We start from the raw sequence: 24,968 nt of genomic DNA, 5'->3' as shown, positions 1-24,968 counted from the left end.
AAGGGAATACATGGTTTACCCACCTCATGCTTGATGCCCACTGATTATCTGCAGACTAAATCATGATAATAAGAGGACTAGCTTCAGTGTCAAGGAAATCAGAAGCCCCTGTTTGTTTCCAGATTGAACATTAGAGTGCTGTAGCATACAAATGTTAAAGCTGACCATGCTGGCGGCTGGAAGCCTTCATTTAGAAATTCCAAGTTCAAATTCACCAAAAAGGTGCCCATTTGATTGCATAAAGAATATTCCCATCATTGACAGTCTATCGCTGGCACTGCTAAGTCAATTAAATCTGCTTCAGATGGTTTAATCATGGATGAGAGAGTCCATGTAGACTGGGAAGACTTCTGTCTTTGCACCCCATACAGCTAATGCAGGCCATAGACAGGACGTTTACCAGCCGAATTGTCGGCCGAACGAATAATCGGCTGATATTCACACCGTTAGTGGGGCTAATTGTCGTTGGCCGATTTTCAGGGTTCTTCTCATTTCTTTTTATCGGTCATGCTGGAAAATCTACGTAAAACAGACGTTTTTCGTAAGCATTGGTGGCAGCAACGACCGATTTTTCGTGGCCGATAAATGTCCTGTCTATATTGTGTGTTTTGATAATGGTTTTTGTGCTCCCAATAATTAAGTGATATTATCTGGCCAACCAATAGTCACTCATTATGTATTATGGCCAACCAACAGTCAATCACCAAGCACTACTATAGTGAATCATTTAAAGTGGAATGCCAAATAACATCATTTACAGTGGCTGTAATAATCAAGTGTCCACAAACACTTGGCAATATATTGTACTGTATGTATAGCCAAAATGTTTTTTGGCACTGCTAAGTCACTTTTTTTGGCTTTAGTGTGGAAGTGTTGAAATCCCTGTCATACATAGTTACATAGTTAATCTGGTTGAAAAAAGACACAAGTCAATCCAGTAAAACCAACAGAGAAAAAAAAACACACACAAATAGAAAACCTCCGTATACACTATCCTATACCCACATTTGATTCAGAGGAAGGTAAAAAAAACAATAAAGCATGATCCAATTTGCTCCAGCAGGGGAAAAAATTCCTTTCTGATCCCCCAAAAGGCAATCAGATATTCCCTGGATCAACTTTACTTCTACATATTAGTATCCAGTTATAATATGTGCATTTAGGAAAGATTCCCGGCCTTTTTTTAAAACAATGTACTGAGCTGACCAGAACCAGGTCTTGAGGGAGTCTATTCCATATTTTCACAGCTCTTTCTGTGAAGAAGCCTTTCCATATTTGGAGATTAAATCTCTTTTTTCCCAGACATAAAGAGTGCCCCCTTGTCCTCTGTGATGGCCTTATGACCATTGAACCACTGATGTATTTATATATGTTGATCATATCCCCCTTAATCTCCTCTTCTCAAGAGAGAATAAATTCAGTTCCTCTAATCTTTCCTCATAGCTGAGCTCCTCCATGCCTCTTATCAGTTTGGTTGCCCTTCTCTGTACTTTCTCCAGTTCCCCAATGTTCTTTTTGTGAATTGGTGCTCAAAACTGAACTGCATATTCCAGATGAGGTCTTACTAATGAATTGTACCGGGGAATGATATCTCTCTCTCTGGAGTCTATACTTCTCTTACTACAAGAGAGGATTTTGCTCGTTTTAGAACCCGCAGCTTGGCATTGCATGCCATTATTAAGCTTGTGATCTACCAGAACCCCCAGATCCTTCTCCACCATTGACCCCCCCAGTTGTACCCCCCTAGTATGTATGATGCATATTCTTAGTCTTCAAGTGCAGAACCTTACATTTATCAACATCAAACCTCATTTGCCACATAGTTGCCCAATTACACAGAGCATTGAGGTCGGCTTGTAAGTTTTAGACATCCTGTAAGGACGTTATTCCACGACACAGCTTGGTGTCATCTGCAAAGACTGAAATTGTATTTTTAATCTCAGACCCTATATTGTTTCTAAATATATTAAAAAGTAAGGGTCCCAACACTGAACCTTGGGGTACACCACTAATAACACTGAACCTTGGGGTACACCACTGATAACCCCAGACCATTCAGAGTATGAATCATTAACCAATACTCTCTGAATACCATCTTTTAGCAAGTTTTCTATCCATTTACATACAGATTTTTCCAGCCTGTAGACTTTACCTTACACATTAGCTGTGTGTAGGGAACTGTGTTAAATGCTTTTGCAAAATCCAAGTATACTACGTCTACCGCCACCCCTCTGTCCAAGTATACCACGTCCACCGCCACCCCTCTGTCCAAGTATACCACGTCCACCGCCACCCCTCTGTCCAAGTATACCACGTCCACAGCCACCCCTCTGTCCAAGTATACCACATCCACCGCCACCCCTCTGTCCAAGTATACCACATCCACAGCCACCCCTCTGTCCAAGTATACCACGTTCACCGCCAACCATCTGTCCAAGCACACCACGTCCATGGCCACCCATCTGTCCAAGTATACCACATCTACCGCCACCCCTCTGTCCAAGTATACCACGTCCACCGCCACCCCTCTGTCCAAGTATACCACATTCACCGCTACCCCTCTGTCCAAGTATACCACATCTAGCGCCACCCCTCTGTCCAAGTATACCACGTCCACCGCCACCCCTCTGTCCAAGTATACCACGTCCACCGCCACCCCTCTGTCCAAGTATACCACGTCCACAGCCACCCCTCTGTCCAAGTATACCACGTCCACTGCCACCCCTCTGTCCAAGTATACCACGTCCACTGCCACCCCTCTGTCCAAGTATGCCACGTCCACTGCCACCCATCTGTCCAAGTATACCACATCCACCGCCACCCCACTGTCCAAGTATACCACGTCCACAGACACTTCTTTGTCTAAGGTTTTGCTCACCTCCTCATAAAAAAAATCAGATTTGTTTGACAACTTTTAACTTTCATGAATCCATGCTGTCTGTTGCTTAATATGTTTTTTTTCCAGCAAGAACTCATCTATGTGGTCTTTTTTTAAACTCTAAAGTATCTTCCCAACTATAGAAGTTATACTAACAGGTCTATAATTACTTGGTAAAGATTTTGACCGCTTTTTACATATTGGCACCACATTGGCCTTACGCCAATCCAGTGGTACTATGCCAGTCATTAAAGAGTCCCTAAAAATGAGAAGCAATGGCTTTGAAATTACAGAGTTCAATTATTTTAGCACCAGTGGGTGTATGCCATCCGGTCCAGGTGCTATATTTAATTTTACTCTTTCTAAATATTTCTGGATCGCATCAATTGGGAGCCAATGTGGATCATCTGGAGCTGTGTCAAAATCATTCCCATTAAAGACTTGAGCTCCCCCATGCTCCTTTGTATACACAGAGCTGAAGAAGGGATTTAATAAATTTGCCTTCTCTTAGTCCCCAGTCACCCACTGCAGATTATTTTGTAAATGACCTACTGTACATGCTCGGACCTGACCTTTTTACTGTTATTATATTTGAAAAATTTCTTTGGGTTTGTCTTACTCTCTTTTGCAATCTGTCATTTGTTTTACATTTTTGCAGCCTTGATTTCCTTTTTACTTAATTTGTTATATTCCTTGTAACATTTAAATGATGATATTGTTTCTTCATTATTATATTTTTTTAAAAGCTCTTTTCTTATTAGCTATAGCTTTTTTTTAAATTTGGAAGTGAGCCACATAGGTTTTATTCTTAGCCCTTTAAACTAATTACCCATGAAAATATATTTTGCAGTGTGTTCACATACAGTCTTTTGAAGAACTCCCATTTATGTTCTGTGTTCATCGATGTCAATATTCCCTCCCAGTCTTGTAGAACAACTCTCAGCCTTAGAAAATTTGCTTTCTTAAAGTGAAGTGTTTTTATCTTTCCTGTATGTGCTGCTTGTTTACAGCTAACTTTTATGTTAAATCATGTTATGGTCAGGTCTTTATTACTAACAATACACCAAATATACCACGCAGACATTCATAGGTCACCCTTGTGAAGGGTGGATGCATGGCTGTATGGTGGTACCATATAAAATCCAAGAATGAAGCAAAAACCAGCATACCAAGAGTAGATCTTGGACCCCTGAAACGCATTGATTATTTTTTGGATTGTCCACCTGACTTTTAGTGGAATAAAGTTTTTTCTGGACCTTTTGGCAGTGGTGTAGTGCTTCAATTTCAACTTTTTTTTTGCTGTCCATGTCTCTGCTGGCGATTTTCACCCTCGCTGTTTGTCCTGGTGGCCATTTCCAAGGGCACAGAAAATTATGGGAAATCCAGCATTTTATTGCTGTCTTCAGAACAGGTGGTGCAAGGAAATCTTTTAATGGGGACACCTATTCCACTGACAACTATCTAAAAAGGGGATTTCTCCTAACTTTGTTTAAATTGCTTCTCACATCCTGTTGTAGATCTGAGACAGAAAAGTAAAGGAAAATCAACCCAAAGGACAATGCGCAATATTCCCACCACGCATGTTCCTGGAAAAGGCCGTAGAGTAAGCAGGTGCTGCAGCAGATACCAACTGGTGGAGACTGGTGATACCATAGATCAAAGTATATTTCACTAGCACACTGTGGGCCATCATGTGCCAGATGAGGGGATCCTGAAATGTTGCACCTTACTGGTGTGACGTGCCCTCAAATAAATGTTTGGACATTCATTTCGATGATCCATGGTGACCTGGCGATATATACTTTGATCTGCCCAAAGGGGCACAGACAGAAAAAAAAATGACAGACATTTTACCAATTTAACAATATTTTGGCCCATTGTCAGGGAAGAAAACAAGGAAGCCCTGACAAATGCGCAAATGCCCAATATGGCCACGCTAATTTGCGCAAAAATGTGCTCGTGCACATAGGCGCATGGCACGCAAGCGCACATCCATGTGCGTGACGGTGCATCGGCACACGCAGGACGCAATAATTGCTTGCGCCCAGTGGCCTTTATGAGGACTGCAGCTCCTCACAATAATTGCTGGATTATCATCAGCCTCCTGTTCCTGTTTCCCTGTGTGTATTAACCTGCTGATTATCTTTTACCGATCCACTTGACCCTGACCTGCTTTGGCTCCTCTCCTGGCTCTCAAACTTGGCTTGTTCCTCAGATCTGCTCTTGCCTATTCCTGATTGATGACCTGTGCATGAGCCAGGCCTGCTCCTGACTTCGCTCCTGTCTTTACTCCTGATTGATGCTCTGTGTTTAACCCTGGCTCTGGCTTCTGACTTCGCTTCCTGCTTCGCCCATCCACCTGGATCCGCCAGTCCTCTGGAGAACCCACTCCTGTATCCTGTCCACCCATGGGTGTTGTCTCAACGGGCATCACAAAGCATCTATATCATTGGCAACCCGTGCCTCTTTGGGCACTGCACCTTCTGTTACTACCCTCGGGTGCATTGCACTTAGCCCAGGGGCGGACTGACCATTTGGAAACTCGGGCACTGCCCTAGGGCCCGGGGTCAGTAGGGGGCCCCATGAGATGCCCCTGGTGCCTTTTTCATAGGTTTTTTTGAGTTTGGGCAAGGACACAGGGCCCCATGATCCCCTATTGCCTGGGGACCCCATGAATTATCAGTCCGCCCCTGACTTAGCCATAAAGGGAGCCCTCTCATCACCTCAGCCTCTGGTCAGATACGTGACACCCATATGTTTCTTTGTCAACCACATATTTCTTACCTCTCCACTATGTTCTCTCCAGTATCTCAATACAATGTAAAGATAGGCATTAGTAAAGAGCTTGAAGGTAGGGTCACAAGCCACGTGTGAAAACCAACCAGGAAGCTGTCATCTGTATTGGTCAATCATCTACGGCCAAGGCATTCCCCTCCCCTCAGCCACATATTTGCGAGGGGTGTGCATATATACGACCATAAAGTTAGTATTGTTCTTATGATTGACCGTACAGGTAACAGCTTCCTTGAGGGTTTTCACACATGGGTACTTCAGCCGATTCCTTCCTTAGAGCTGTTGTTAGCCCGTTTGGCACCATTCAGCTCAACAAACTTCAACTGAATTGATGGAGCCAGGTGAAAAATTTCAGCCGAACAGTGATTGAAGCCTATTGAATGCAGTCACTGTTGTGGCGGGTGGCGGCTACTGTAGGAATACAATAGCTGGTAGGGGAGATTCCTCCATCCAAGCTAATCTGTTAGATCTCTCTTGTTCATACCATAGCTAGCTGTGTGTGTTATGCAGGCCATAGACGGGTCGTTTATTGGCCGAATTTTCGTCCGAACGCCATTAGTGGGGCCAGCCTGTCGGCCGTTTTTCGTAGATCTCATTTATTTTTATCGCTCATGCTGGAAAATCAGCAAAAAACAGCCGTTTTTCGTGGACATGGGTGGCAGCATCGGCAATGGGGCGACCAATTTTTTGTTTATTGGCCGAAAATTCGGCCAATAGACGGCCCGTCTATGGCCTGCCTATGGCTAGCCTTACTTTTCATCTTGTATCTTACTAGATTTTTACCTTGAATCTTACATGTCTTGCATCTTTACATCTTGCATCTTGTAACTCATTACTTTGCCACCTAGCATGCTGTAGCTCATTTATTTGATGCTTAACCACTCCCTGACCGCACTATAACTACTGCTACAGGGTGGCAGGGCTGCACAAAATCACGTATATATACATGATTTCGTATTTTCGGGTGGGGGGTGCGTGCGCGCCATGCGCGCACCCTACCCACGCTGCCGTTACCAGCTACAGCTGTCGATCACCGGGTCCCAGTCGGAGATTCCCTGCTGGCAGCCAGCAATTGCTCACGGGGGAGAGGTCTGTATGTAAACAATACCGATCTCTCCTCTCTCAGCTCCAGCACACTGCTTTTTATGGCTCTGCACACACACAGCAAAACAGCACACAGTTAACCCTTTGATCGCCCCAGATGTTAACCCCTTCCTGTCCAGTGCCATTAGTACAGTGTCAGTGCTTTTTATTAGCACTGATCACTGTATTGGTGTCACTGGGGATGTCAGTGACAGTCAGTTCCCCCCCAGTGTCAGAATGCTGGCCTCAGTCCCACAGTCCCCCTATAAGTCACTGATCACCGCCATTACTAGTGTAAAAAAATAACAATTCCAGTATATATACCTCCACTTGTAGATGCTATAACTTTCAAGTAAACCAATTAATTTACATGTATTGGGATTTTTTTTTTTAGCAAAGACATGAAACAGAATATGTTTTGGCCTAAATTTATGATTTTTGATTTTTTAAATTTTTTTACTGGATATGTTTTATAGCAAAAAGTCAAAATTATAGATTTTTTTTTTTTCAAAATGTTTTTTTTTTGTTCATAGTGCAAAAAATAAAAACCACAGAGGAGATAAAGTACCACCGAAAGAAAGTTCCATTTGTGGGACATAAATTTCATTTGGGTGCAGCGTTGCATGACCGCGCAATTGTCAGTTAAAGTAACACAGCGCCGTATCGCAAAAAATGGCCTGGTCAGGGAGGGGGGGGGTAAATCCTTTGGCAGACAAGTGGTTAATATCTTGCCTTGTAGCCTGTGCCATGCCATCTTGCAGGCTTATAAACTATAAACCAAAAAAATCTTGCAGGCTTGCTTGAGCTTTATCTCTGTTGAGTGTTAATCATGCTTTTGTTTCTGATTGCTTTCCTCCACCCAGTTCGATGTCTGTCGCTACACTCATTGTATTCCAGCCTGGTTAAGCAGTCTGTCCTAGTAAGCCTCCATGTATCCTGGCTGCACATGTAAATGACATATCAGTGCTTCTTACCCCCTGTATATATCCCATTGCTTCAGGTCAACACCTAGGGCAGCACAGTGGCTAAGTGGTTAGCGCTTCCACCTGGCAGTACTCGGGTCGTTGGTTTGAATCCCAGCCATGGCACCACCTGCCTGGAGTTTGCATGTTCTCCCTGTGACTGTGTGGGTTTCCTCTGGGTACTCTGGTTTCCTCCTACACTCCAAAGACATGCTGGTAGGTGAATTGGATCCTGCCAATATTGCCCCTAGTATGTGTATGTATGAATGTGAGTTAGGGACCTCAGATTGTACACCCCTTGAGGGTTAGGGACTGATGTGAATGTACAATATATATGTAAAGTGCTGTGTAAATTGATGGCGCTATATAAGTACCTGAAGTAAATAATAGTTTGTAGTGCTCACACAGCTCCCAACTGTCCCTCTTTTGGAACCAAACCCTTCTTTCTCACTCAGTTGTCCCTCCTATTAAACGGATGTATGGCCCTCTAGAAAAAATGTAGCGATTAAAGTGGATCTCCACGTGCACAACCCCCACCCCCCCAGTGGTGTATGTAAGTTTTGTGCTGCCCTAGGCAGTTTTGAGCCCCCCCCAAGGAGAGAGCCTGACATTGACCAACAACCCCCCTTCCCCCCGAGAGAGAGCTTTCCACTACTACACATCCCCCCAGCACAAGAGAGGAAGACACTCACCTTCACAGCTCCAGACATCCCCAGGAACGAGAGTCGGGCTCTGCATACACTATCAAGCAGCCTGCAGCCTCTCTCGGATCCCACCTGGTCCCCATACGGCAAGTGTCCATTCTTCCAGGGGGCGGTGCTGCCCCCCTGGAAAATGCCACTCTAGGCAAATGCCTTGTTTGCCTTGTGGTAAATACTCCCCTGCTCTCCCCCCCTGTGTTTTTTTTACCCCGCTTACCTTAAGGTGGTATCTGTACCAGGGGCAGACTGACCATTTGGAAACTCGGGCACTGCCCGAGGGCCCGGGGTCAGTAGGGGGCCCCATGAGATGCCCCTTGTACCTTTTTCATAGGCTTTTTTGAGTTTGGGCAAGGACACAGGGGCCCCATGATCCCCTATTGCCCGGGGGCCCCATGAGTTGTCAGTCCGCCCCTGATCTGTACATTTCAGATACTCACCCATCCGGCATCATCTCGCTGAGATCCTTTCACTCTCTGTCCCGCACCACCATGTTCTTTCTAATGTCATCGAGAAGCTCACCGACTCTTCCTGGTTCAGCAGGCTGGCCTTCCAATGATGAGCCAATAGGCCTGCCCCAGCTCCTTTCCTGAATGGTTGGCTATGCACATCACATATCCCAGGAGGCACATTGGGCAGAGTGCAGGTCATTACCAGAGGGTGAAGGTCTGGTTTAACTGCCAAAAATATTATACCACACTATACCTTGTATCCAATCCTAAAGCTACCCATACACGTATCAGTGTTTTTCTGATCAGCCAGCAAGCTAATAAAAAAAAAAAACAACGGATTCTCCCATCCTCCCGTGTCATTGACAGCAGGGATTCCACCTGACAGAGACAACATTTTCCAACAAGCATGTTTGAGAGCAATTCGATGTGAGATTGACTGCTCTCAAGCCAGAATGGCCATAGATGGATCAAAATTCAGCCAGTTCAGCAGGGACCTGCCGACTTTTGATCTATCTATGGCCAGCTTTGAATGGTTCAGAAAAAAATGAAGCCCCCAGCCCCTGCCATACTTATGTGGCTGATAAACTATCAATGTCCGTGCAGCGTTCCGAGGATTTGAAAAGTAACTTATTTGACTACCGTATCCTCTCATTGTCTGAATGCCATCTCTTGTCTGGTCTCCTGGTTCTAAAGCCTGCTCTGGCTGACAGCTATCTCTAGCCCCCAGTCCTTTAGCTTACTCTTTGATTTCCTTGACCCCAGGGGCGGACTGACCATTTGGAAACTCGAGCACTGCCCGAGGTCAGTTGGGGGCCCCATGAGATACCCCTGGTACCTTTTTCATAGGCTTTTTTGAGTTTGGGCAAGGACACAGGGGCCTCATGATCCCCTATTGCCTGGGGGCCCCATGAGGTGTCAGTCTGCCCCTGCTTGACCCCATTCCAGGAGTTTCCAACCTTCCTAATCCTGACTGTCCTGATGATCCTTGTAAATAATGTATGCCACCCCACCATGTTTGCCTCCAAATCCTGTCTCCTCTTCATTAAAATGCAGACGGTTTACCTATATAGATAAGACTTGGCCTGGTTATGTTTCCAAAGAATGGGTGGAGTAGATGACATGTCAAAGACATTACAAATCACCTGGCTGTCACCATATTTCTGTTGGGCGTTCAATAGACTGGATGTTTGATAAAATAAGCTAAATATATTACTCATAGAGCAATCATACCAAAGGTATAAACAGCTTTTATTTCCTGATACAATTTCCTGATACAGTGATTAAATACCACCAAAAGAAAGCTCTATCTGTCTCAAAAAAATTATACAAATTTCATATGAGTACAGTGTTGCATGACCGTGCAATTGTCATTCAAAGTGTGACAGCTCTGAAAGCTGGAAATTGGCCTGGGCAGGAAGGGGGTATAAGTGTCCTGTAGGCGAGGGGTTAAACAAGCATGTAGTTAGACCTTCATGTAGGGAGAGCAGAACAATACACAGTGTTGGATTCAAAAGTAATTCTCTGTCTTGGAAATCTAATACAATTGATATGTTCTAAGATGGGTGGGAACCTAACTTTCTAACTGCTTTGAAGTTTCATTCTGGTTTCTAGTGGAGTTCCTCGAAAATGTAAATGGACATTCACACAGGCATGCTGCTTCCAGTGGCTCTTTGAGATAGCAATCTTCCCAGCTGGAGGTGTAAATAGAATTCTAACACGAGAAATATAACTGTTACACAACAAGACTTCTAATAACAAAATATACATTCAGTATATCCGCTTAATCAAAATTAAATGTTTGATATGTAAAGCAGCTATAACATTTTCCTTCACAGTCACACATAGTGCAAGTGAATGGGTTGCGTGACGTGACGTGCAAGAAAAAATGGTAATGCTACGCCTAATGTGAATGGGGCCTTAATCTTTGAATTCTTTGTCAGTAACTCGGTTATTCTTCCTGCAAATGCTAGTTACATTTCTGTCTTGTTTCTGAATTCAAAAGCCAGGTTCAAAGAGGTAACTCTGCTATATATAGCACTACCCCCTTAGGAGTCACTTAAAGATTTGGGTCCCCCTATAGTTCTGCACAGCCAGGCATCACACAGGCTTGCACCCAGAATAAAAAATCAGTCCTTGAGCTTTGAAATTTTGTTGTTTTATTTAGGGGATTTGAACTGGGATAGGGTTAGGGGTGTACAGGATGCCCAAGGGTATTGATAAACTGAGGACAACTTCCTTGAACTATTTACAAGCCTTCTCTGCAGCCCAGTCTTTGTTGGAGAGCTAGCCAGCATCTCCTTACTGTACCACCCCAGACCCTAGATGAACTTCTCTTCACCCAGCAGTCCAGAGGTATCCCTAAACAGGGGATCTGGTTCCTGTCAATTTAAGAGGTGAAACAGTCACTGGCAGGTGGCTAATCTGGTTTTCCACCAGAGTGCTCCTTCCCCTATCTGCCCAGGGTATGTAGATGTACTCACTCTGATCCTCTCCTGTACCACTTGTGGGTTGGTGACTGCTACCAGGCCCATCCACTGGGCCGCTCCTTCCCTGACATACAGGTGGTCCTCTCTCAGGGGGCTGGTGAGCTCTGAGCTTTCCTCCTTTCCAGCTCCAGGGCGGCAGGTAGGCTCCATTCCACTGGGCCTCCTCTCAGTCTCCTTCTTTCAACCTCACATATTCCACCCGAACTCTCCTTCCAACTCTCTACTCCCCAGTCTCCTGCTACTGAGCAGGCTCCAACACTTTTAAGGGTATCCATCCCTTTCCCAACCTCTTGCTGGGGATTGCCTAGGATCCCTCATAAGTGCAGCCAGCCAATCCTCAGATCCACCCACTGCCTCTAGGGCCTTCTTCCAAAAGCCCTAGAGCAGAGGGAAATTCAGGAGGGGCTGGCCTATAGAGCCTCTCAGCCCTGACCACAATTTGACCCTCTGGCTATTGCACACAGGCTGCTACTCAGCCTTCCTCACTGGCAATCAGGACTCTAGCTCCCTCTAGCTAAACTAAGAGGGCACTACATATATTTAGTATAATATATATATATATATATATATATATATATATATATAGTAAATACTTTAATATTAAGCAGTGCATATATAACTAGAAAAGCTACAATTTCTGGGGAAATTGTGTGAAGTGTTCTTGCCTGCTCACACACCTGGGTTCCCATGGCAACTCACTCTACAGCAAGGGCAGAGAAGAGCGGTTAAAAACAAACTGCTCCAACATGCTCACTTCACTGGCAGTTGCCATCTTCAAATGGTTGTAGTTTAAAAACTATAAATCCTACACCGAAGAGCTTTATATTGTGAGAATCACAAGACCCAGACCTACATCTTGATGCATACATAGTATGTCTCTGAAATATTAAAAATGAAGGCACAGTCTCAGTTTAGAAATTGCCCTTCAAATTTGAGGTGGCTAGAGTGGAGTTTCAATGAATGTCAATGGGCAGCGTGAGTTGCAAACAAATGGTCATAATGCGAAAACTATTAGGACTATGGCTTAGCCGTGGACATTTTTAGTGGCAGCAGGGATAGCTGAACGTTTTGATATAAGATTTGTGTAGGTGGGCTTGAAAATGAGGGAGTGATGGCAGTTTAGAAATCATACAAACTTGTACAGCGAGCGCTTACTGTAATACGGATATGAAAAAAGAGAGAGAGAGCCGCTAGAACACCATAAAGGTAACCAACATGACCTTCCAAGATAATATATAGAGAAAAAAGGTGCAGCGCTAATAGAAAAACATCATTATAAAACAAATTATAGGACTAGAACAAATGAGGACATGAAGACATATATTCGTCATAAATGCGATATTCAATCAAATGTCCTAAAACATGCAATGAGGTACAATGTGCCAATACTGCCAGGTCTCCTTTAAAAGGTGAATGATCCAAGGTGAGCAGGAAATAAATAAAGTGCGCACTCACCAGAAGTGCGTTTACAATACGCATAAAAGAAGTATCCTCTCTCCTGGTGCATCTAGGATCTCCCCATCCAGGTGAAGCTGCGTTCACTAAATCTCACCGGTCATCAATCCTGGGCCCTGCACCCTTTGAGAACGTGCTCAGCACGAAACGCGTTAGGGGGGCTACAGCACCTGGACATCCATTATATGATTGCGGTCAGTACCTTATTTTGATTGATGTTACTTTCCAAATAAAGTGTTTATGCAGTATCACGCTATGTGATGTCCCTTATTGGGCTCTCCATGAGCGCCACCCTTTCACAGCACCAAGTTTTAAGGAGGGACTCTGGAGATGCAGTAGTGTCGGATGCACCATTGAACCAGGATTGATGACCGGTGAGATTTAGTGAACGCAGCTTCACCTAGATGGGGAGATCCTAGATGCACCAGGAGAAAGGATACTTCTTTTATGCGTATTGTAAACGCACTTCTGGTGAGTGCGCACTTTATTTATTTCCTGCTCACCTTAGATCATTCACCTTTTAAAGGAGACCTGGCAGTATTGGCACATTGCACCTCATTGCATGTTTTAGGACATTTGATTGAATATCGCATTTATGACGAATATATGTCTTCATGTCCTCACTTGTTCTAGTCCTATAATTTGTTTTATAATGATGTTTTGCTATTAGCGCTGCACCTTTTTTCTCTATAGTTTAGAAATCATGTCCTGATTTTTCAGCTCCTACTCTAGCTTTTGTCAGCTACCACTCTAGTTTTGAACATTCCGCCATTCATTCCTATGGGACCAGCTTCAGCACAAAAACGGCAATATTTCGTGAACCATTCAGCAAAACGTTCCACAAAGTAATAGCACACCAATCGGGAACAATCCGCACGTTTCGGTATATTACTGTCTATGTCAGGGGTGGGAAAACTTTTTGACTTGAGGGCCGCAATGGGTTCATATATTGGACCCGGGGGCCGGACTAGCTGCTGGCCGGCCCAGCCACTACCATGCCATCCATAGTAAGTATAGTAATATTCCCCCATAGTAAGCATAGTAATTAATCCCCCATATAGTAATTCATCCCCCATAGTAATTCATCCCCCATATAGTAATTCATCCCCCATAGTAATTCATCCCCCATATAGTAATTCATCCCCCATAGTAATTCATCCCCCATATAGTAATTCATCCCCCCTATAGTAATTCATCCCCCATAGTAATTCATCCCCCCATATAGTAATTCATCCCCCATATAGTAATTCATCCCCCATAGTAATTCATCCCCCATAGTAATTCATCCCCCATATAGTAATTCATCCCCCCTATAGTAATTCATCCCCCATATAGTAATTCATCCCCCATAGTAATTCATCCCTCATAGTAATTCATCCCCATATAGTAATTCATCCCCCATATAGTAATTCATCCCCCCTATAGTAATTCATTCCCCCCTATAGTAATTCATTCCCCATATTGTGTCAATTCACTTACCTTTGCTCCGCGCGTTCCTCTCGCCGTGTTCCCGCGCCGTTCCGGTCTTCAGGGCGGACTGTGAGAGGAGAGGAGTTCGTCACGCTGCCCCGCCTACATCCTGACAGCCAATGTTTGCCACGCTCCGCGGGCCGGATTAAAAGGTCCGCCGGGCCGCATACGGCCAGCGGGCCGTAGTTTGCCCATTGCTGGTCTATGTAGTGTAAAAACTGTGGGAGGAGTTAGGGTGGTAAATTTGGCTATAATAATAATATATATGTGAGATAACAGTAAGTGGTCTTGCCATGCAAGAACACTTAATAATACAAATAAAATGCACATGTTATGATGGGATAAAGTTTCAAGTCTGGAATAAGTGCATCAAAATTGTGATGGCTTATTTAACTATTTGTTTGTATCAGCCTTAAATAATCCCAATTTAAGATTATGTGTTCCTTTCTAGCCAACAGAAATGATGGACACAAAGGGATATGGATGTCAGAACATTTTCTTTGGAGAGGACATGAGGACAAAGCGAGACACCACCAGAAAAGAAATACAAATAGCAACACTACTTCTCAGCCAGGACTAATGATAAATACTACAACTACTACAACTGAAACTGAGACATCTACTCCCACTGTATCTGAGAACACACACTACACAGAGACTGGGGGATCTCCTCCAACTGTATCTGAGAACACACACTACACAGAGACTGGGGGATCTCCTCCAACTGTATCTGAGAACACACACTACACGGAGACTGGGGGATCTCCTCCAACTGTATCTGAGAACACACACTACACGGAGACTGGGGGATCTCCTCCAACTGTATCTGAGAACACACACTACACGGAGACTGGGGGATCTCCGCCAACTGTATCTGAGAACACACACTACACGGAGACTGGGGGATCTACTCCAACTGTATCTGAGAATACACACTACACAGAGACTGGGGGATCTCCTCCAACTGTATCTGAGAACACACACTACACGGACACTGGAGGATCTCCTCCAACTGTATCTGAGAATACACACTACACGGAGACTGGGGGATCTCCTCCAACTGTATCTGAGAACACACACTACACGGAGACTGGGGGATCTCCTCCAACTGTATCTGAGAACACACACTACACGGAGACTGGGGGATCTCCTCCAACTGTATCTGAGAACACACACTACATGGAGACTGGGGGATCTACTCCAACTGTATCTGAGAACACACACTACACGGAGACTGGGGGATCTCCTCCAACTGTATCTGAGAATACACACTACACGGAGACTGGGGGATCTCCTCCAACTGTATCTGAGAACACACATTACACAGAGACTGGGGGATCTCCTCCAACTGTATCTGAGAACACACATTACACGGAGACTGGGGGATCTACTCCAACTGTATCTGAGAACACACACTACACGGAGACTGGGGGATCTCCTCCAACTGTATCTGAGAACACACACTACACAGAGACTGGGGGATCTCCTCCAACTGTATCTGAGAACACACACTACACAGAGACTGGGGTAACTCCTCCAACTGTATCTGAGAACACACACTACACAGAGACTGGGAGATCTCCTCCAACTGTATCTGAAAACACACACTACACGGAGACTAGGGGATCTACTCCAGCTGTATCTAAGAACACACACTACACAGAGACTGGGGGATCTACTCCAGCTGTATCTGAGAACACACACTACACGGAGACTGGGGGATCTACTCCAGCTGTATCTAAGAACACACACTACACAGAGACTGGGGGATCTCCTCCAACTGTATCTGAGAACACACACTACACGGAGACTGGGGGATCTCCTCCAACTGTATCTGAGAACACACACTACATGGACACTGGGGGATCTACTCCAACTGTATCTGAGAACACACACTACACAGAGACTGGGGGATCTACTCCAGCTCTATATGGGAACACACACTACACGGAGACTGGGGGATCTACTCCAGCTGTATCTGAGAACACACACTACACCGAGAATGGGGGATCTCCTCCAACTGTATCTGAGAACACACACTACACGGAGACTGGGGGATCTACTCCAGCTGTATCTGAGAACACACACTACATGGAGACTGGGGGATCTACTCCAACTGTATCTGAGAACACACACTACACAGAGACTGGGGGATCTCCTCCAACTGTATCTGAGAACACACACTACACAGAGACTGGGGGATCTCCTCCAACTGTATCTGAGAACACACACTACATGGAGACTGGGGGATCTACTCCAACTGTATCTGAGAACACACACTACATGGAAACCGGGGGATCTACTCCAACTGTATCTGAGAATACATACAACACTGAGACTGGAGAATCTTCTCCAACTGCATTTCAGAATACATACTACACTGGGAATGGGGGGTCTGCTCCAAGTGTATCTGAGAACACACACTACACTGAGATGGGGAGGTCTCCTCCAACTGTATCTGAGAATTCGCACTCCACTGATACTGGGGGATCTACTCCAACTGTACCTGAGAATACACACTACTCTGAGTCTATTGGATCTAATCCAACTGTACCTGAGAATACAAAATACACTGAGACTGAGGGATCTACTCCAACTGTACATGAGAATACACACTACACTTATACTGGGGGATCTACTCCAAATGTATCTGAGAATACATACTACACTGCGACTGGGGGATCTACTCCAACTGTATCTGAGAATACACACTACACTGATACTGGGGGATCTACTCCAAATGTATCTGAGAATATATACTACACTGAGACTGGGGGATCTACTCCAAATGAATCTGAGAATACATATTACACTGAGACTGGAGGATCTACTCCAACTGTATCTGAGAACACACACTACACAGAGACTGGGGGATCTACTCCAGCTATATCTGAGAATACATACTACACCGAGACTGAGGGATCTACTCCAGCTATATCTGAGAATACATACTACACTGAGAATGGGAGATCAACTCCAACTGTATCTGAGAAGACACACTATATTGAGTCTGGTGGATCTACTACAACTGTACCTGATAATACACACTACACTGAAACTGGGAGATCTACTGCAACTTTACCTGAGAATACACATTCCACTGAGACTGTGGAATCTATTCCAACTGTATCTGAGAAGACACAATACACTGAATCTGAGGGACCTACTCCAACTGGGCTTGAGAACACACACCACTCTGAAACTGGAGGAACTACACAAACTGAATCAGAGAATACACAACACAGTAAATCCAGGGGAACTATTCCAACTGTATCTGAGAAAACACAATACATTGAATCTGAGCGACCTGCTCCAACTGGGCTTGAGAACCCACACCAAAATGAATCTGGCGGAACTATTGCAACTGTATCTGAGAATGTACACCACACTGAAACTGGGGGAACTGCTAGAACTTTATTTGAGAATACACACCACTCTGAAATTGAGGTAACTGCATCAGAGAATAAACATTATTCTGAATCAGAGGAACCTACTACAACAATCCCAAAAAATACACACAGCACTGAAGTTGGGGAAACTACTGCAACGGTATCTGAGAATACTTACCATAATGAAACTGGTGAAATTACTGCAACTGTATCAGAGAATACACACCATTCTGAATTTGAGGGACCTACAACAACTGTGCTGGAGAATACACACCACACTGAAACTGGGGTATCTACCCCAACTGTATCTGAGAATACACACCACACTGAAATTGGTGGATCTACTCCAGCTGTACCAGAGAATACACACCACACTAAAACTGAGGGACCTACTCCAACTGTACCTGAGAATACATTTCACACTGAAACTGGGGGAACTACTCTTTCTGTATCTGAAAAAGTACACAACACCGAAACTGGGGGAACTTCTACTACCATAAGTGAGAATACATTCCACACCACAACAGAGAGATCTTCTGCTACCATAAGTGAGCATACATTCCACACTACAACTGAAAGATCTACTTCTACTAAAAGTGAGAATACACTCCATAGTGCAACAGAGAGATATAATTCTACCATAAACAAACATACATTCCACACTGCAACTGAGAGATCTCCTTCTGCTATAAGTGAGAATACATTCCACTCTACGACTGGGAAATCTACTTCTACCCTAACTGAAAATACATCCCACACTACAAAGGAGAGATCTGCTCCTACCATGAGTGAGAATATATTACACTCCAAATCTGAGAGTTCTACTCCTACTATAAGCAACAAAACGTTACCGACTGGAAATGAGAGATCTACTCCTACGATAAGTGAGAATACCTTCCACACCCCAACTGAGAGATCCATTACTACCATAGGTGAGAATGGATTAAATGCCACAACTGATAAATCTACTCCTATCATAAATGAGAATACGTTCCACACCACCACTGAAAAATCTACTGCTACCATTAATGAGAAAACATTCCACACCGCAACTGAGAGACCAACTCCTACCATAAGTGAGCATACCTTCCACATCCCAACTGAAAGATATTCTCCTACCATAAGTGAAAGCATATTCCACTCTACTACTCAGAGATCTACTCTCACCATAAGTGAGCATGCATTCCACACTACAGTTGAGAGATCTATTCCTACCATAATTGAGAATACATTCCATACTACAACTGAGAGATCTACTCCTACCATAAGTAGGAATACATTCCACACCAAAACTGAAAGATCTACTCCTACGATAAGTGAGAATACATACCACACTATAACTGAGGGACCTACTCCTACCATGAATGAGAATATATTCCACTCTACTACTCAGAGATCTACACCTACCACAAGTGAGAATACATTTTACACTACAATTGAGAATGCTCCTCCTACCATAAGTGAGAATGCATTCCACATTACAACTGAGATATCTACTCCTACCATAAGTGAAAGGATATTTCACTCTACTAATCAGAGATCTACTCCCACCATAAGTGAGAATATATTCCACACTTCAACTGAAAGATCTGCTCCCACCATAAGTGAGAATATGTTCCACACCGCAACTGAAAGATCTACTTCTACCATAAGCGAGAATATATTCCACACCACAACTGAGAGGTCTACTCCCACCAGAAGGGAGAATACATTCCACACCATAACTGAAAGATCTACTCCTACCAAAAGTGAAAATACATTCCACACTACAACTGAGATACCTACTCCTCCCCTAAGTGAGAATACATTACACTCTACTATTCAGAGATCTACACCTACCATAAGTGAGTATACATTCAACACTGCAGCTGAGATATTTACTAAAACAATAAGCGAGAATACGACTGAGAGATCTTCTCCTGCCATAAGTGAGAATACATTACACTCCACAACTGAGAGTTCTACTCCTACCATAAGTGAGAATATATTCCACTCTAATACTCAGAGATCTCCTCCTACCATAAATGAGCATACATTTCAAACCACGAATGAAAAATCTACTCCTACCATAAGCGAGAATACATTCCACTCTACTCCTCAGAGATCTTCACCTACCATAAGTGAGAATACATTGCACACTACAACTGAGATATCTACCCCTACCATAAGTGAGAATACATTGCACACTACAACTGAGATATTTACCCCTACCATAAGTGAGAAAACATTCTACACTTCAATTGAGAGATCTAATCCTACCATGAGTGAGCATCCATTCCACCCAACAATTGAGATATCTACTCCCACAATAAATGAGAATACATTCTCCACTTCATCTGCTAAATCGACTCGCACCATAAGTGAGAATACATTACATTCCACAACTGAGAGATCTACTCCCACCATAAGTGAGAGTGCATTACATTCCGCAACTGAGAAATCCACTCCCACTATAAGTGAGCATACATTCCACATTACAACTGAGATATCTACTCCTACTATAAGTGAGAATACCTTCCACATTTCAACTGAAAGATCTACTCCTACAATAAGTGAAAATATGTCCCATACCTCAACTGAAATATCTACCCCCACCATAAGTGAGAATATGTCCCATACCTCAACTGAAAAATCTACTCCCACCATCAGTGAGCATACATTCCACAACAAAACTGAGAGATCTACTCCTGCCATAAGTGAGAATATGTCCCATACCTCAACTGAAAGATCTACTCCTACCATAAGTGAGAATATGTCCCATACCTCAACTGAAAGATCTACTCCCACCATAAGTGAGCATACATTCCACAACAAAACTGAGAGATCTACTCCTACCATAAGTGAGAATATGTTCCATACCTTAACTGAAAGATCTACTCCTACCATAAGTGAGAATACATTCCACTCTATTACACAGAGATCTACTCCTACCATAAGTGAGAATACATTCCACACTATGACTGAGATTTCTACTCCCACTATCAGTGAGCATACATTCCACACTACAACTGAGAGATCTACTCCTCCCATAAGTGAGAATACATTCCACTCTACCATTCAGAGATCTACACCTACCATAAGTAAGAATACATTCCACACCACAACTGAGATATCTACTCCTATCATCAGTGAGAATACATTCCACTCTACTCCTCAGAGATCTACAACTACGATAAGTGAGAATACATTCCACACTTCAATTGAGACATCTACTCCCACCATAAGTGAGAATACATTCGACACTTCAACTGAGATATCTACTCCCACCATAAGTGAGCATACATTCCACAATACAACTGAGAGATCTACTCCCACCATAAGTGAGAATACGTTCCACACTTCAACTGAGATATCTACTCCCACCATAAGTGAGAGTACATTACATTCCACAACTGAGATATCTACTCCCACCATAAGTGAACATACATTCCACAATACAACTGAGAGATCTACTCCCACCATAAGTGAGCATACATTCCACAATACAATTGAGAGATCTACTTCTACCATAAGTGAGAATACATTTCACACCACAACTGAAAAATCTACTCCTACCATAAGCGAGAATACATTCCACACTATGACTGAGAGATCTACTCCTACCATAAGTGAAAATACATTTCACTCTACCATTCAGATATCTACACCTACCATAAGTAAGAATACATTCCACACCACAACTGAGATATCTACTTCTGCCATAAGCGAGAATACATTCCACTCTACTCCTCAGAGATCTACACCTACCATAAGTAAGAATACATTCCACACCACAACTGAAATATCTACTTCTGCCATAAGCGAGAATACATTCCACTCTACTCCTCAGAGATCTACACCTACCATAAGTGAGAATACATTCCACACTTCAACTGAGATATCTACTCCCACCATAAGTGAGAATACATTCCACACTTCAACTGAGATATCTACTCCCACCATAAGTGAGAATACATTCCACTCTACTCCTCAGAGATCTACACCTACCATAAGTGAGAATACATTCCACACTTCAACTGAGATATCTACTCCCAACATAAGTGAGAATACATTCCACACTTCAACTGAGATATCTACTCCCACCATAAGTGAGCATACATTCCACAATACAACTGAGAGATCTACTCCTACCATAAGGGAGCATACATTCCACAATACAACTGAGAGATCTACTTCTACCATAAGTGAGAATACATTCCACTCTACTCCTCAGAGATCTACACCTACAATAAGTGAGAATACATTCCACACTTCAACTGAGATATCTACTCCTACCATGAGTGAGCATACATTTCACACCACAACTGAAAAATCTACTCCTACCATAAGCGAGAATACATTCCACTCTACTCCTCAGAGATCTACTCCTACCATAAGTGAGAATACATTCCACACTTCAACTGAGATATCTACTCCCACCATAAGTGAGAGTACATTACATTCCACAACTGAGAGATCTACTCCCACCATAAGCGAGAATACATTCCACTCTACTACTCAGAGATCTAGTCATACCATAAGTGATAATACATTCCACAATACGACTGAGAGATCTACTCCTCCCATAAGTACGAATACATTCCACACCACAACTGCGATATCTACTCCTATCATCAGTGAGAATACATTCCACTCTTCTACTCAGAGATCTTCACCTACCATTAGTAAGAATACATTCCACACTATGACTGAGAGATCTACTACCATAAGTGAGAATACATTTTACACCACAACTGAAAAATCTAATCCTACCATAAGCGAGAATACGTTCCACTCTATTACTCAGAGATCTACACCTACCATAAATAAAAATACATTCCACACTGCAACTGAGAGATCTACTCCAACCATAAGTGAGCATACATTCCACACCACAACTGAGAGATCTACTCCAACCATAAGTGAGCATACATTCCACACCACAACTGAGAGATCTACTCCAACCATAAGTGAGCATACATTCCACACCACAACTGAGAGATCTACTCCTTCCATAAGTGAGCATACATTCCACACTACAGTTGAGAGATCTACTCCCATCATAAGTAAGAATACATTCCACTCCACAACTGAAAGATCTACACCTACCATAAGTGAGAAAACATTTCATCCTACAACTGAGAGATCTAATCCTACCATAAGTGAGCATACAATCCCCACTACAATTGAAAGATCTAAGTCTACCATACACGAAAATACATTCCACACTGCAAGTGAGAGATCTACACCTACCATAAGTGAGAATACATTCCACTCCGCGAGTGAGAGATCTACTCCCACCATAAATGAAAATACATTCAACACTACAGCTGAGATATCTACTCCTACCATAAATGAAAATACATTCCACACCACAACTGAAAGATCTGCTACCATAACTAAAAATACATTCCACAAAACTAATCAGAGATCTACTACTATAAGTGAAAATATTTTCCACACCACAACTGAGAAATCTAATCCTACCATACGTGAGAATACATTCCACTCAACTACAGAGAGATCTACTACCACCGTAAGTAATAAGACAACCCACCCTACAACTAAAAATTCCAAAGCTACTACAAGGATGGATACCACTGCAGCTGAGAGCTCTAGCAGTACTGAAAATCAAGGGGCATTCTATTCTTCAACTGTGGAAGGTAGAACCATGCAAACTCTCCACACCCTACCAGGAAAATCATCTTCAGCTTTAATTTCTGGATCTTCCCATATAACAACTGAAAGCCAGAGTACCGAGATCACAAGGACAACAGAGTCCACAGCCCTGCCACGTACAAGTCAAGGAATCCAGACAACAGAAAGTAAGTATGACAATCTGAAGTATAACAATCTGTATACTTGTGTAGTGCTACCTCCATAGAAACCTCGTAGTAGATGCTAGGATCCTTTGCCCAGTAATTTCCTTGTAGCCAGGTAGTTGGTTCCAATCACTTCAGATTCAATAACCAGTTTAGGGGTATGCGTTTTATGCTTTATTGATAACTTGGATAGGTGGTAGATAATGGTAGGATACTCCAATAACCCTTAATAACAATTTGAGGACACACAATTTTCTCCTTTAAAACTGTAGGCCAAGTCCTTGCACAAGTAAATGATGGCCTGAGCTTTATAGTAGCAACTTGAGGAGTTTAATCATCCTTTTTTGGACATCCAAGGAAAGTCATTTCACTAAGAATTAAGTAGCTGAACTCTTTAGGACATCAGACACAGTGTTCCCTTTAAACTTGCTAACTCTAACATAAGAGGGATGGCAACACTACACAGTCTGTAGGATCTCTCTCACCAGTCTGTACTCACCAATGTCCTTGGAAAATTGGTTGCCTCCTTCAAATATCCTTCAGATACTTTCACCCTGTGGTATCAGACCAGGGGCGGACTGACAACTCATGGGGCCCCCGGGCAATAGGGGATCATGGGGCCCCTGTGTCCTTGCCCACACTCAAAGCACACACAAAAAAGCCTATAAAATATACCAGGGGCATTTCATGGGGCCCCCTACTGACCCCAGTGCCTGAGTGCCTGAATGGTCAGTCCTCCCCTGTATCAGACTAGATCCTCAGACAACAGCCCCTTAGTCAGCTTTAGCAAACTCCCAGCAAAGTAGGCCTCCACTGAGGTCTCAATAACCTGTAGGCACATGGCAGAATTGCCTAGGGAGCTAGCAGCCTCTTCCCCCTCCAGTCTGTGATCTCCTTCTCAGAAAAAAAGACCCTTCTGCTCCAGCTCTCAGAGTATTTATACACACTCCCAGCTGCCATCTGGGCACCTCTCCCCAGAGATTTGCCAGGGCTGCATAAATATTCAGCTGTTGCTGAGACTTTTCTTGCCCACTAACTTCCTGAACAGGTCTGGCCAACCAGGGGGAAGCAGTCAGTCCTGCTGCCACTGAAACACAGAACAGACCAGAATGATCAAACACAGCTGCACTGATTACAGTGAGCCAAAACTAAATTTACCTAACAACAAAATGCAGCTCCACTGGGTACAGTGAGACAGAACTTAATTTACCTAATCCTAGCACCTATATAGGAGGATGCTATATTTGTAATCAGGTACCACGCTACAATGGTACGAGACAAAGAATTTACTATGGAGATATATCTGTCTTTCTGCCTTTTTTGCTGATTTGTTAAAGTTGTAGATACAATCTCCTCCGGCCAGCAGGGGGAGAGACAAGTCACCTCAAACTCAGGCCTTAATGTGGAACAACTGGAACAACTGGAAGATGTAGTTCAAGGTGGCAGCTGTTGAATTCAAGGACTGTTTTAAAACTACAAGTGCCAAGGAGCTGTGTGCTGC

The 24,968-nt window shown here is 43.5% G+C and overlaps 1 protein-coding gene across 1 annotated transcript in view; it reads left to right on the top strand.

The window, feature by feature from the left end:
- The first annotated feature begins 13,226 nt into the window (after positions 1 to 13,226).
- The window catches only part of LOC149446779 (uncharacterized), a 44,937-nt gene continuing 33,195 nt past the window's right edge, over positions 13,227 to 24,968 (top strand). The window contains exons 1-2 of the mRNA XM_089652706.1: positions 13,227 to 13,278; positions 14,729 to 23,470. Of these exons, the coding sequence (XP_089508832.1) occupies positions 13,227 to 13,278; positions 14,729 to 23,470 (8,794 nt within the window). The remainder of the gene's footprint in view (positions 13,279 to 14,728; positions 23,471 to 24,968) is intronic.

The sequence above is a fragment of the Staurois parvus genome, unplaced genomic scaffold, assembly GCF_062004578.1.
Source record: "Staurois parvus isolate SC_StPar_1 unplaced genomic scaffold, SC_StPar_1.0 ptg000690l, whole genome shotgun sequence".
NCBI classification, from domain to species: domain Eukaryota; kingdom Metazoa; phylum Chordata; class Amphibia; order Anura; family Ranidae; genus Staurois; species Staurois parvus.
This window is presented reverse-complemented; position numbering and strand designations above follow the sequence as displayed.